The sequence below is a fragment of the Dendrobium catenatum genome, unplaced genomic scaffold (genome assembly GCF_001605985.2).
Source record: "Dendrobium catenatum unplaced genomic scaffold, ASM160598v2 original_scaffold_61322, whole genome shotgun sequence".
Lineage (NCBI taxonomy): Eukaryota > Viridiplantae > Streptophyta > Magnoliopsida > Asparagales > Orchidaceae > Dendrobium > Dendrobium catenatum.
Genome location: NW_021379772.1, coordinates 1,433,531 through 1,448,908, shown reverse-complemented (window position 1 = coordinate 1,448,908; position 15,378 = coordinate 1,433,531). Strand labels below are relative to the sequence as shown.

The 15,378-nt window shown below is 35.3% G+C and overlaps 1 protein-coding gene across 2 annotated transcripts in view; it reads right to left on the bottom strand.

Moving 5' to 3' along the window:
- The window catches only part of LOC110112942 (exocyst complex component SEC8), a 120,754-nt gene that overhangs the window by 38,766 nt on the left and 66,610 nt on the right, over positions 1 to 15,378 (bottom strand). For both annotated transcript variants that reach the window (XM_020845341.2, XM_020845340.2), the window contains 3 exons: positions 4,895 to 5,013; positions 4,750 to 4,799; positions 4,559 to 4,659 (listed from right to left, as the gene is read on the bottom strand). In XM_020845341.2, coding sequence (XP_020701000.1) covers positions 4,559 to 4,659; positions 4,750 to 4,799; positions 4,895 to 5,013 — 270 coding nt within the window. The remainder of the gene's footprint in view (positions 1 to 4,558; positions 4,660 to 4,749; positions 4,800 to 4,894; positions 5,014 to 15,378) is intronic.

Genomic DNA, 15,378 nt, shown 5'->3' with positions numbered 1-15,378 from the left:
GAAAAAAAAAAAAAAAAAAAACTAAAAGAAATGCACTAAAACATCATAAAAGAAACTATGAGTCGTAGCTGTCAATCTACGATTACACCGATGGTAAGTATGTCGAAATCTCTGGTGGATGTCCTCATCAATGAGACTACTCAATATTGCTCATACTACTCCGACATAGAGTTACAATCAACAAGGAATACTATACCTCAAAATTTGGATAATCTAGATGTATGTCCATCTACCAGTAACATATCAGTATTCAACGGATGTTGCAAGGCAGTAGGTGCTTGTACTGTGCATTATTTGACAGATAAGGAGATGAGAGTTGTTATGTTGTACACACTGCTAGATTGTGCTAAAATTGAGCCATATCTTGAGTATGTTTAAGTAAAGATTTCTTACATTTTTTTAGACAAATACATAGAGACCCTAAATTCAAAACTTTTGCAGGAAGTTCGTTAATATCCAAACTACAACATTAGTATTAAAGCAGGAAAAGGGAGTGGAATTTGAATTTCCAAATTAGTTCAAAGAGACCTTATGTATTTCGACAAGTCACTTCAATCTTATATATCATAATCAATTAACTTTCCGCACCAATCAAGTCCACAATGAAGTCATAGATTTGCAAAAGCAATGACTAACGATCTAGCTTAGGGATCTATCAGAGCAGTAAAATGTTGACATTTTTTATTGGCAATGGTATAGATATCAAACCAAAGCTTGATGTGAAGGTTGGAAAATAGAAAACTGTGGTGTATGTGTGAAAGGGAACAATCATACGGGTGATGATTGTGAGTATTATAGGATCTTACATGAAGTACTATAGTTAGAATGCCCTAGTGAAGGGAACAAGTTGTATATTTTTAATTGTGATTGATTTGATCAAGTGCAAAATAGAGGAACAAGGATGCATCCACTTTATAGTATTATAAAAGTAAAGCGAGATAAAAGATATGGAAAATATGATCCATTTATCTTTGCTAGCCAGGCTATCCAAGTCTTCTTTGCTAACTATCCAGGTAGACTATGGGGTAAGCATGATTAGCTTGTAGTCATCAATACTAAACCAATTGGGATTAGTACCTTCATGACTGTGGGCCCCCCAACGTATCAATACTCCATCCTAAAAAATGCACCTTATCCTCAAGGTGGAATGATGAGAACTGTCTCCTGATAAGCTCGTAAGGTTTCCATGTGGTTTCGTACTCCGGCAAATCCTTCCACTTGATAAGTACCTTCTGAACAATAAATCCATGATGCTAAGAATGAATTGGTAGCTTTTTGTTAAGGGGAAAAAAATGTATGATGCACTTATGCATAAAAGACTCAGTTGGGACATTATCTCGATGGAAGATGTAAAAGAGCTCTCTAATATCTCTGGATTGCATAAAAGTCATGAGTTGTCTAGAATGGGTAAAACATGTGAGTCTACATCCATTCTTCCACCATACGAACTAAATTCTAGAGAATGAATAGGTGCAACTCATGCTACAAGATATTCAGCATGTTTTACATCAAGATTAGGGTGCAGTGAACCTAGAATTGCCACCGTAAGATCACCACCACCCTAATGGCTTCTTCCTCCTCCAGTGTAACGGTTGTCGTGATCTCTCCATGTTTCCCCTGTGTATCAAGGGTGAGAATCCCACCTTTCTTCCCTCCGCCTCACATGACCCAATCCCCATAGTTCGACCCGTCCCCCTCCTCCGGTCTTCCACTCTCCTTACCCAAAAGATCTCCCATAATGGTCGGTCGATGGCCCACTCCCCTTGACCGAAATGCCTCCCATAATGGTCATCCATCCTACCACCCAATGTTTAAAATTGCGTATTCGGGTATTGAGGCGTTTTTCATTCGTGAGGCGAGGCGTAAGCCTCAAGGCGTTTTGAGGTGTAAGTCTCAAAATCAAAAGATTGCGTAAACATAAAATGATAAATTTTTTATATACTAATGAGTGAATAATATAAAACATTAAAAAGCATAAGATATGAAGTGAAATCAAAATATCCCAATAATAAGACAACATGAAATATAATTCAACTCAAAATTCTATCTTTCCCAAATCCCAGTATTCTTTTCATTAACATGTAATTCAAATTTCAAAAAATAAATAACAATGACATATTACATAAGAACTCATAAGTCATCAGCACTGTCATCACTAAGGGGTTCTTCATTTGAATCATCATTATGATGAACTGCTCTCTCCCCTTCCTCCTCTCCTATAGAGTCCAATGTCGGGCATTTACTTCAAGATTTATGTAAGTTTTAATATATATAGCGTGAGGCGTAAGCCTCATGCCACTGAAGCGAGGCGGGCCTCAAGGCGAGCCTCAACCAAGTTGAGGCGCAAGCCACATATAAAAACTCGAGGCATAAGCATCGAGGCGTTTTTTATTGGAATTGCGCAAAGGCGGGCCTCAAGGCGAGCCTCATATTGCGCAATGTTAAACCATGCTACCACCTCCACCAAAAACTTCCCTCCTTGTTGTCCCCTCATCTAGAAACCCTGATCAACCCCTTATCGAAGCCCCATGAGGTATCTCTTGATGAAAGAAACTCTCCTCGTTGAACTCCCTCCTGTCCGATCTCCTTTCCCTTCGATTCAACTAAGGGAATCCTAGTCAAATATTGGTTAGGATTAGCCAATGGAACCATCGGTGGAGTTTTTAATTGCATCTCTAGAAGCTTCCTCATCATCTCCTCCAGAATTTCCTTACCCTTTAGTTCAGCCCTAAGAATAGCCGACGAAGCCTTCGATTGCATCTCGATCAACTTCCTCATCATGTCTTCCATGTTAGAAAACCTTCCTTCCATTGATGAAAACCTCTTCTCCACATCGAATATGATTTGATCCATCTTACTTTCCAACGCCTCCACGTTTGCTACCATAGGTCCCAAAAAAGTGTTATTATGCCAATTTGATGCACATTGGAGTAAAAATAGCAAATAAAAGAGAAGAACAGCATATGAACACCAAGATAGGGATGATTTTCTTATTTCTTATTCAATAATAAAGCAAGATACAAATGATCTACTATTCAAGAGGTAGATCAACTCTTCCACAAGCCCTAGACGCAACTAGGAACTCAAAACAATCACTAGAAAAATAAACTTTGCAATATCATACCCTAAACCATAGACAAACTCTCGCTTAAATAGCCGTAGAACAGAATTAGAACCTTCCTAATTAGCAAAAACATAATTTAGGAAACCTTTTTAAATAAATAGAACCTTCATAATTAACATAAACATAATTTAAGAAACCTTCCTAAATAATTAAACATGATTTAGAAAACATTCCTAAATAATTAATCATAATTTAGGAAACATTCCTAAACAATTAAAATAATTTTAAGAAACCATCCTAAACAACTAAACACTTCATAAATAGCATAAACATAATTAAAAAACTTTCCTAAACAACTCCTCCCTTGCTTAGGAACATTCTTAAATAAGTTTCTTTAATTATGATCTTTCCTAAACAACTCTCTCATGATTAGGAACCTTCCTAAACAGCTCCTCCTTCCTAGTTGTGGGCCCCCCAATATATCAGGCTCTCATCCTTCCCAACAATAACAATAATAACATCAAGCCTTTATCCCACTATGTCGGGTCAGCTACATAAATCATTTTTCTCCCTTGTGTCTTGTTAAGAGTCAAATTCTCATTTAAGTTTAATAAAAAAATGTCATTTCTAATATTTTCTAGCCAAGTCTTTTTAGGTCTATCTCTACTTTTCTTAACATAGATCAAATCCAATATAAACTCTCCTACTCAAGTCACCGTAAGGCCGACGTTTTATGTGTCCCAACCATCTAAGGTGACTCTCTAATCTTATCTGTCATTGGAGCTACTCCAACATTTTCATGTATATACTCATTTCGCAATAGATCTCTAAGAGTAAACCCACTCTTCCACTTGAGCATCCTCATCTCTACAACACTTCACTTAATTTTATGCTTCCCTTTTAATGGCCAACATTATGTGTCATAAAGCATTGCAGGTTTCATCATCATCTTATAGAATTTTCTCCTAAGTTTGAGGGGTGCTTTTTCTATCACACAGCAGGCTCGATGCATTCCTCCACTTCAACCATCCAAGTTGAATTCTACTAATAATAACCCCATCTATTTCACAATCACTAAGAACAACAAACCAAAGTTATCTAAAATGTGCACTCTTATTAATGATTTGATCGTCCTAAGCCACTATCCCCCACTAGATCGATTACTACTAAAATTACACCGCATGTATTCAGTTTTAGATCTGCTCAAATAAAAATCTATAGACTCTAAGGTTGACCTCCACAATTTAATAAAAAATCACACTATGATAATGAAACAACTACAAAAATACCATCTTAGGAGTAGCAAAAGCAGCACACTGATGAGAGAAAGATGATGCCCATGACAGACATGAAAAAAGCATGAGCAGGGTATCAATAATAACATCTTAAGATGTCGTCCCTTATTTCAGTATATTACAAGCTAATTAAACAACAGTACAATTGAGAAGGAAAAAAAAAAGGTTAAGATTCATGGTATATGAGATTGATCCTCACTTGCTATAGCTTGTTGAACACATTTTCGGTAATCCACAAACATTGCTGGCAGAAAATGGTCCTTCAGAAAATTCTCTATGAATGCTAATAAGCCATCATTTCTGCCAAATTGAACATGGTGGTTCGCAAGTAAGGTCAAGATTTGGATTATGGTTCGTCATAATAAAGGGAATAGGAAACATGCAGCATACCCAAGTTGTGAATACTTCTTGGGTAGCATTGATGCAATTTTATCAGTAAACTACGAAAAAAATAAAAATAAAGATTAGCTTATTAGTGGAAAAAAAATCACTACATGTTTTGGCATAAAGTTTGAGCATATTTAAAAATTTATACCTGAAGCACTGGGCGATAGATAGATGCTGCTAGGTAAATACCTTCTTCAGAAAGCACAGCTGCAGTACCATATCCTTCTTGTTGTACATTCGATCCCCTTCTCCATCCTTGGCCAACTCCTACAATAGTTGGCAAATTTGTAAGGTTAGTATCATCGTTGAAGCAACCTGCAAATCCACTATAACATGCAAAAAATGATGTGTGCCTGAATGAACCTCTATTGCAGAGTGGTTATATTAAAGGACATACTTTACACACATCTGCAGAGCACAGATGAAAATGAATTTAGCTACATACATAAAAAAAGCTCAACCAGCTCAGCTTCCACTGAGCTTGAGAATTTAAACAACACCTTGTTGCTCAACCAGGATATTCCATATACCTGAAAATTGATTCCCTAGAACAATTATTGTAATCACCTATCAATTGCATTGCAGCTATGCTGCAGGGGCGCAAAGAACTTATTGAAACATTCTACGACAGCACTATCTTCTTACCCAACAAAAAACTATAAATGAAGATGTATATAACAAATAAATCATAGGATACACTCTCCTAACATTACCATTCATCCTTGAAGCTTGTTGACAGAACTCACTCTTCTTTCATCATTCCATTGCATGACCGAAGAAAGGTCTCCAGAAAACGTATTATAGTATATGGCAGTTTTTAAAGTACTCATACTTCACTTCAGCACATTTAAGTTATTTCCAAATCATTACAGAAATTTTTTTGGTAAATAGCATGTTAAAGTCTTAATGCAGTCTTGCAAAGACTTTTATGTTTTGGAATAATAACTCTGAATGGCTGATAATAGATAAACACGCCTGCTAGAGCTGTGAAAACCTCGCCTTTTTTTTACATATTTTTTCTACAATAAAAAAAAGCTTCACAGCTCTGTCTCTCTCTTATAGACCCAGTTAGCAGCAAAAAACGCTTTATGAAATGAATTCTCTCCACAAGACAAAGTTCGACATTTTAACTAGTTGGAGTAAATAGGGCTAATAATGGTTATGTTCCCTGGTCTAGCACATGTCGAGATCATAACAAGATTGTGCTGGAGATGGACAAGCCAGACACAATGGCTTGACAAGGCACGTTAAAATACAGGTGAGTCAAAGAATGATATAATCAAGCCAAGCATACACAAAAAGCCATTTCTGAAGAATTTACTTCCATGGATTGAATGACACCGAAACAAAGTGTTGAAATCACGTAGTTATTTCTCGAAATAAGACGCCTATAATATAGAAAACAAAGGTGGCGGACTGTTCTCCACAATTCAAGGGTCGATTTTAAGAAATGCTCTCGGCGATGACTGATTTCCTAGAATTCTGGGAAACCTCCTGCAGCTAGCGGTGCTGAATAGAACACCTAGTTGATTATTTAAGAAAGAAAGACAACCTGCATGTATCCAGCCATCTGCATGATCGCCACAACTGTCCAAATAATTTCCCCACTATTTTTGCTCCAAAATTGGAATAATCCCAGCTGCAGTTACACTAGAATTTCCCATTCTGGAAATACCGATTTTGGGAATTCAGACCCCAATTAATACTGTGATCCTTCTTTCAATCTATTGCTATCCATGAACCATATCTTTAATTGAGTATTGCTATTTATTTCTTTATATACATGACAGTTGTATTTTCAATAAATTACACAATAATTACTGCCATGGAATAAGTAAAAAATGAGATATTCTTATCCTATATTTTTCGACATGGTATCAAGGATATGCATCTCTATCCTTCGAGTAATCTCAAATTTCTTATTATTCCACTTAATTCTCTAAAATTCTGGTTATTTAAACCATGATGATGGCCAAACATAAAATGACCTTAGAAAAAACTCCTCTTGTGTCGCCTCCTATTGTGAATCAAGAACTCAAGACACCTCTGCCATCCAAAAAATCATCTCTAATTCACTAATTATCAAACTCAAAACAAAACCCTCGGCACCCAAAATCAACATCAATGTAGAAGCTTAGGAAGGTATGCTCTTCAATGCCTTATGCTTCTAAAATGAAAATACACAATTTTAGATCATGAACGCTAGACCCTCTTATCATTTAACTAGGAGTGCCTACATATTTCACACTTTTCATCCATGTTTAAGAAACTCTACAGTAAAAAAAGTTGAAGGATTAATATCACAAGTAATTGGCATTTTATCTACCAACATCACTAGTTACTAGTTATTAACTTAGTTCTCCAAGTTCCTCCAAATTATTACTAATAAGCAAAATTATCGAAGATGTAAATTGAAATATTATTTTTTTCCTACTCATTGTAAATTTTAGAATCTAGTATTGGGAAGGCAAATGGACAATGTGAAGGAAAATATTAGCCTCTACCTCCTAAATGTTAAAGTGAAATATTAAAGATAAGAGAAACATGCTCAATATGTATCTTCCTCTAACAAAAATATAATAATGTTATTACACTTTCGACTTAACCATTCAAATTTCATATACCTAAATAAAATATTCCCACTTTTGTCAATACAAATTATAAAGCATTCTTTTGCGAAACATGCCAATTATCTAAACTCATTCAAAATTTCTACCCTAGTCACCCCAATGATGCCAATTACTAAATGGTTCATATCTTTCGTCAATAAACATGTTGTAACAACTTGAATTTTTCTAATGATGAAAAAAATTGAAATAATTCTATTATGTTATATGTAATGCACAAATTAAGGTAAAACTAAAAAAAAAGTTCTTTAATTTAATTATACACCAAAATATCAACTTTCACAAAAAAATAATAAAAAAGCATGTCATTGTGTTTTACTCGACAAATAGATAAACTTGAAATATAGAAGTATATATTAATTTTCAAGGAGATGAAAGTTATGGAATTAGCTTCAATTTAAATAATTTTCTTAAAAAATTTTATTACTACTATTCATTTATACATTTTTTGTGACACCGCAGGAAGTATTAAAAAATCCAGCACTTAGGGAAGTACTCGCCTCTAACATCCTTCTTTTTGCAATATATCTCATTAATCAAATGAATAATTATAAAATTCAGAACTACTTATCAAACTCTCACCCAAACCTATCCCAAATAAGTGCTCATCTTTAACATTACTCTCACGATATTCAGAAGCTGTCTTTGTGCGTATTCCTTCTCATCAAATATGCAAACTTGACCGAAAAATTATAAAATATAATTTTATTCGCCATTCTCCTCACTGCAAGGGTAAAAATAGTTTTCTCCCAAAACTTAAAAGTACTACATCACCATGAATGTGATTTAATTAAAAAATCATTCTTTACCGAAACTCATATTCTGGAGGCAAAACACCAACTCAATTTATGGATACGCCACTTTCAAAGCTTGGGGAAAGAACTTGATCAATACAGATGCATAGAGACCAAGTGTCTAGAAAATGCGGCTATCCTAAAAAGCTTTATTGAGAAAGATAGAGTGTATGACTTTCTTGCACGATTAAATACAGAGTCATACCAAGTTAGAGTTCAGATCCTTGACAAAGAGGAGACACCCTCATTAAATGAAACCATTTCTCTCATTCGTGCTAAGAAAAGCCGACGAGGTGTAATGTTAGAACCAAAGATTACTGAAGGTTCAACAATGGTGTTATCCAAAGAGGCATCATGGAAGGAAAGAGGTAAAGATTTCTCCAAACCTCAAGACAAAGACTCCCTTTGATGCAGCTATTGTAAGAAATCAAGACACAAAGGAGACATGATGGAAGTTACATGAAAATTCCCCAGGTAATGAGTTGAATCAAAGAAGTAGACAAAAGGGAACATCACAAGCTAACACTACAACAAGTCAGCCCAACCAAGAAACATAGTTCAATTTCAGAGAGCTCAATAAAGAAGACATTAATAAGCTAAAATAACTCGTGGTATCACTTGAAAAATCACCTACATCTTCTTCTCTTGAACTTTCAAGTAAATTTCTTATATCCATTGGATTAAGTGCCTTTAGAAAGCATTTGAAAGGAGTATGGATCATTGACTCAGGAGCCATATATCACATGACACACTCCACTACCCACTTCATCAACTACACTCATTGCTCGAGTGATAAGAAAAGCATCACTGCTGATGGTTCTCTTACCATAGTAGCAGACGAAGAAGACATACCCTTATCTCCCTCTCTTACTCCAAAAAATATGCTCCACGTACCTCAATTATCCACAAACTTAATCTCTAGACAAAAACTTACCAGTGATCATAATTGTCAAGTCCTATTTAACTCTACTTGTTGCTTATTTCAGGACCAGGGATCTGGGAAGAATATTAGACTTGCTAAGGAGAGAGATGGATTGTACTACCTGGAATAGTTAAACAAATCCACTATTATCAATAATGAATATTCTATGTTATACATATTTAATAAAAAATCTACTATTTAGCTTCATCATTTTGGATTAGGACATCTATCTTTTGATGTCTTAAAAAATATGTACCAAAAACTTTTCTATAAGTTGGAAAATAAATCTTTTCATTATGAAACTTGTTTAGCCAAGCATAAATGAGTTTCTTTTTCAAACAAAATTGAGAGATGTCATACATCTTTCTGTCTTATTCATAATGATATTTGGGAACCCTAAAAAATTCCTAACATCTCAGAGGCTCGATGGTTTGTATCATTCATTAATGATTGCACTCGAGTCTCTTGGATCTTTCTCCTCAAAAATAAATCCAATGCGAGCACTATCCTTCCCATTTTTCACATCATGATCCAGAATCAATTAGGGGTAAAAATAAGAAAATTTCGTTCTGATGATGCTAAAGATTATTTTAACCAAACTCTATCCTCCTACTTTCAAAAGAAATGTATCATTTATGAGTCTTGCAGCATTCATACCCCACAACAAAAAGAGTTACAGAAAGAAAAAATGGTCATCTTCTGGCCTCCACCTGTGCACTTCTATTCCACCACAATATACCCAAATCCTACAAGGGGGAAGCCCTTCTAACCACCACATATCTCATAAACCGACTACTTTCAACAACCTTGGACTAAAAGCACCAACGGATATTCTATCCTTTTTTTATCCTGAATTTTGAACCCATAACAACCTCACACCCAAAATCTTTAGGTGCACTACCTATATTCACATTCACAGGAAAAATAAAGGAAAATTAGATCCAAGAGCACTCAAATGTATCTTTGTTGGATATTCATACACCCATAAAAGGTATAAGTGTTATCATCCCTCTACCAAAAAACTCTTATATCTATTGACGTTACTTTTGATAAACACAAATCTTATTTCACCAAATCTCATCTTCAGGGGGAGACTGAAACTGAGTAAGATGAGCAAAGTGAGTTTGACCCTCTTGACCTTTCAGCTTCACCTCAAACCAATCCACTTAAATCTGAAATCAAAGCCAGGGAAAATGAGGACAAAGTTATTATGGATAATATGAGGTTTGGGAAAATGTATTCAAGACGTACAAATCCAAATTATGCTCCATAGCATATCCAATAATCTGAATCGTCTCTTGAAATTGAGATAAATACAAGTTCACTAAAAAAATCTCTCTTGTACCCATAACCAACTTTGTATCATTCCATAACTTCTCACAAAAAGTTATTATGAATAATATGAATTTCAACCGGAGGAGAATTGATGTAGGCAAAGGAGGCGTCTTAACATCTTGAGTCTTTGAAGTGCTTGTTGCTCTCAAGTTGGGCCTTGGCTGCTTTGGTTTATGGCTGAATTTTTTGGAACTACTTGGTTTTTAGCTCATTAATGCTTGAACTAATGTTAGCTCATTAATATGAGGTTATTACACTTGAAAGCTCATTATGTGGAGTTTGGAACCTTGCCTCTTCCCCTTCTTTGTGTCTCATTGGTTCCTCCCTTGGTGTTGTTTCCGTGGATGGTTCTTCTCCCTTTGTTGGCTGCTGGTTCCGGTCCCCTTTGTGACTTTTCGGTTTGTTCCCTGGTTGCTTTCCCATGGCTCCTCTACCCGGTTTCCGTGCTGCCTTTTTGGCTGCTTCCCTGGCTAATTTTACCCATTTCATGTGCTGCATTTTTTGCTGCTTCCCTGGCTGCTTTTACCCGATTCTTGTGCTACCTTTTTGGGTGATGTTCTGGAGTAAATGCTTGCCTTTTTTAGGCTCATTGGGTTCTGTTTTTGGAGTTACTTGGGGTTGTTTGGTTGCCCTCTTTTCTCCTATAAATATAAAGTATTTGGGTAAAGAAAAAAGGATGTTATGTGATTGATTTTTGGATATAAACCTGCGGGTTTCTAGGATAGCTTGTGAGCTATGCCTTTTCTTTCTCTCTTTACCTAGGAAAGCTTGTGAGCTTGTCTTCCACTTCGTCTCGTCTTCTAACCTCTTTCTTCTCTCCACAAGTTCGACGTCACTTGTATCTTTCTTCTCGATCCAAGACAAACAAGTTTAGGTGTGTGTGTTTGTGTCAAAGTTTGTACGCGTCATTTTATAATATGAGAGTTGATTTTTAGTATGTATTTTGTCTATTTTTTAGTATTTTATATATTTTCTACTTATTTAGGAAATGTGACATTTGCTTGCAAAAAATTGGGGTTTTTCCAAATTTTTGCTTGCAACAAGATTCCATCAGGATTCAATAAACAATTTGGTGGTAACAAAGTGTGTAAGTTAAAAAAGGCTCTATATGCGCTAAAGCAATCACCTTGAGCTTGGTATGGAAGATTCTCAAAAGTCATGCTACTTATTAGTTATTGGCAAAGCCAAAGAGACCATACATTATTTTTCAAGCACTCAGACTCAGGGGAAGATACAATTTTATTAGTTTATGTGGATGATATCATCTTGACTGGGAATGATGAAAAGGAGAAAGTAATTTTAAAGAAATGTCTAGCAAAGGAACTTGAAAGATCTTGGTAGATTAAAATATTTTCTTGGAATTTAAGTGGCCCACTCCAGCAAAAGAATCTTCATTTCACAACAAATATACAAGAATGATCTTCTTAAAAGAACAAGTAAACTAGCTTGCTAACCGCACCAACACCAGTAAAACCAAATCTCAAATTGGGGGAAGCTAAAGAGGATCCAAATGTAGATAAAGAAACTTACCAGAGATTTTTGGGAGAATTGATTTACCTTTCTCAAACCATATATAGTATTTGTTGTAAGCATGATCAGCCAGTTAATGCAAAATTCAAAGCAGACTCACATACAAGATGTGGACAGAATATTGCACTATCATAAGGGGAACCTAGATAAAGGGATTATCTTCATGAGAGATTATGGAATAACCGTAGAAGCATATACTGATGCAGATTATGCAGGATCACTAGTAGATAGACGTTCTACCTCAGAATACTGCACAATCCTTGGAGGAATCATTGTTACATAGAGAAGCAAGAAACAAAACGTGGTGGCAAGATCTAGTGTAGAAGCGGAATACAGAGCTATAGCCTTAGAAATATATGAGCTACTATGGATCAAGATAATTCTAAAAGACTTAAGAATCAAATGGGAAGGACCCATGAAGTTACATTGTGATAATAAATAAACCATCAGCATAGCTCATAATTCGATTCAACATGGCAGGACCAAGCACATAGAAGTGGATAAACATTTCATAAAGGAGAAATTAGACGGTGATATTATATGTATCGACCATCTCTCATCAAAAGACTAGCTTGCAAATATTCTTACCAAGGGACTCGATAACTCTACCTTTATGGGACTGATTATCAAATTGGGAATGACGGATCTTTATTCCCTAGATTGAGGGGGAATGTTAAATCACAGCCGTCCTTTGGCATTTTGATCCCACGGTTAGGATGGGAATCCATGGGACGCTCACCTATTAAATCCTAGCTGTCCCTTAGCATTTTGATCTCACAGCTAAGATGAGAATCCGTGGAAGGCTCACCTAGATCACGCTGATCTCCTTCCATATTTAGATGGCTGGTTTAGGAAGGATTATATTAGAGCAATTATACATTATTCTGTAATTATTTGTTTCTTTATTAACATATCTTGTATGGATCTATAAATAGTCATAAGGTTGTGCAATAAGATTAAGTCTTTCCCCTCTCCAATTCTCTGAATTTAACACAAACAATAAAGATCAGAGCAAGAAATGCCGAACCAACATATTGAACTTTAAATTTTAGCAGGATAATGATAAAATTATTTTTTTTTAGTTTGTTTTGATAACTTGTAACTGAATTTAAATTCAATTTAGAATAATTAGTACCAAGAAATATTATTTAATTTATACTTATCTAGATTATTATTTGTAGAAAGGATTCCTTTCTTTGTAAAGTTTGTTTAGAAAGGATAAGAACTTATCCCTCTTGTGTTTACTGTAAATAGGCTTAATTACTTGCAATGAAAGCAATTGAAAATTGATGCATACAAGGGGGGGTCAAAACAAGTTAGATTTTATTTTGGTGAATTTTGGGTCCTCTACTAGATTCAGCTCATAAATGTCTAGTAGAGAATCTTTTTTAGCTCATAAATTGATGTTTATTCCCCCATGTGTTGTCCCTTTGGTTCCCGTGGATGGCTCCTTGGTTCCCGTGGCTTGACCCTTTTCGATTCAACATGGCAGGACCAAGCACATAGAAGTGGATAAACATTTCATAATTCGATTCAACATGACTGCTGGGTTCCCGCGCCTTGGCTCTTGGTTTCCTACGGCTGGCTCTTGTTTTCCCGTGCCTTAACCCCTTGTTTCCTGTGCTGTTTTCGGGTCCCTAGCTGGGTTGTTTTCCCGAAGCAGCCAGCGGGCTCTTCCCGTGGATTTAATTCCCTGTTTCCTGTGCAATGTTGGGCTGCTGTTTGAAGATTTTTGGACTGCTGTTTGAAGAGATTTTGGGGCTGTTTTTGGACAGTTTTTGGGACTGATTTGGTGGCTGTTTTGGGAGGAATTCCAATAGACTTTTGCTGATTTCTGTATAGTTTTTTACTGCAGTTTTTAGGTGTCTTTTGGCCTTCTATCTTCATATTTTAATTAGCTTTTAATTAAGTTTTAGTGGTTGTTCATATTCCTTCTTTTGTACATATAAATAGGAGTTGTTTGTGGCTGTTTTAGATATGTTATATGATGTCATTTTTGGAAATGTAAACCTGCGGGTTTCATTGGAAAAGCTTGCGAGCTTTGTCCACTTCTTCTTCTCATCTCCACAGGAAATCTTGCGAGCTCTTTCCGCCCTTCGCCTTGGCTTCCAACCTCTTTCGTCTCTCCGCAAGTTTACACCTTACCTATATCCTTCTTCTCTTGGAAAGCAAGTTTAGGATGTTTGTTTTTGAAGTCAAAGTTTGTAAGAGTCCTTGTTTGCAAGTCATTTTATAATATTAAAGTTATGTTTTGTTTTGTTAGTTATATTTTGTCAAGTCTTGAGTATTTATGTCTCTTTATTGTTTCTAGAAAGGTTTTCTTTTTGTGATAAAAAATTTGGGTTCCTTCCCAAATTTTTGATTGCATCAATTTTGGTATCAGAGCATCAATTCTCTCCATGGTGATCATTCCATCTGTATCTTTCGTCTCTAAGTGAAGCAACTTTAAGGTGTCGTCAAGTTATTGAGTCAAGTTTGTAAGTTGTTATAATTTTAAAGGTTTGTAAGTCGTTTAATTTTAAGGCTTGTAAGTTTGTCAAGTTTTGTTTGTCAAAAAAAAAAAAAAAATCTTAGTAAATCATAACAGTTGTTGTGATTCTTGTGAGTCTTGTCTTGTGAGTCAGTCGGTCAAGTCAAGTCTTATTGTGTGAGTCTTGTAAGCTTGTGAGTCTTGAGAGTCTTATGAGTCCGTTTAGTAAGTTTTGTGTGTCTTGGTGACTCATAGTAGTTGTATGCAAAGTTTAAAATTGCGTATTCGGGTATTGAGGCGTTTTTTATTCGTGAGGCGAGGCGTAAGCCTCAAGGCGTAAGCCTCAAAATCAAAAGATTGCGTACACATAAAATAATAAATTTTTTATATTCTAATGAGTGAATAATATAAAACATAAAAAAGCATAGATATGAAGTGAAATCAAAATACCCTAATAAAAAGACAACATGAAATATAGTTCAACTCAAAATTCTATCTTTCCTAAATCCCATTATTCTTTTTATTAACATATAATTCCAATTTCCAAAAACAAATAGCAATGACATATCACATAAGAACTCATAACTCATCAACACTGTCATCAATGTTTAAAATTGCGTATTCGGGTATTGAGGCGTTTTTCATTCGTGAGGCGAGGCGTAAGTCTCAAGGCGTTTTGAGGCGTAAGCCTCAAAATCAAAAAATTGTGTAAACATAAAATGATAAATTTTTTAAATACTAATGAAAGAATAATATAAAACATAAAAAAGCATAAGATATGAAGTGAAATCAAAATATCTCAATAATAAGACAACATGAAATATAATTCAACTCAAAATTCTATCTTTCCCAAATCCCAATATTCTTTTCATTAACATATAATTCCAATTTCTAAAAAAAAATAGCAATGACATATCACATAAGAACTCATAAATCATCAGCACTGTCATCACT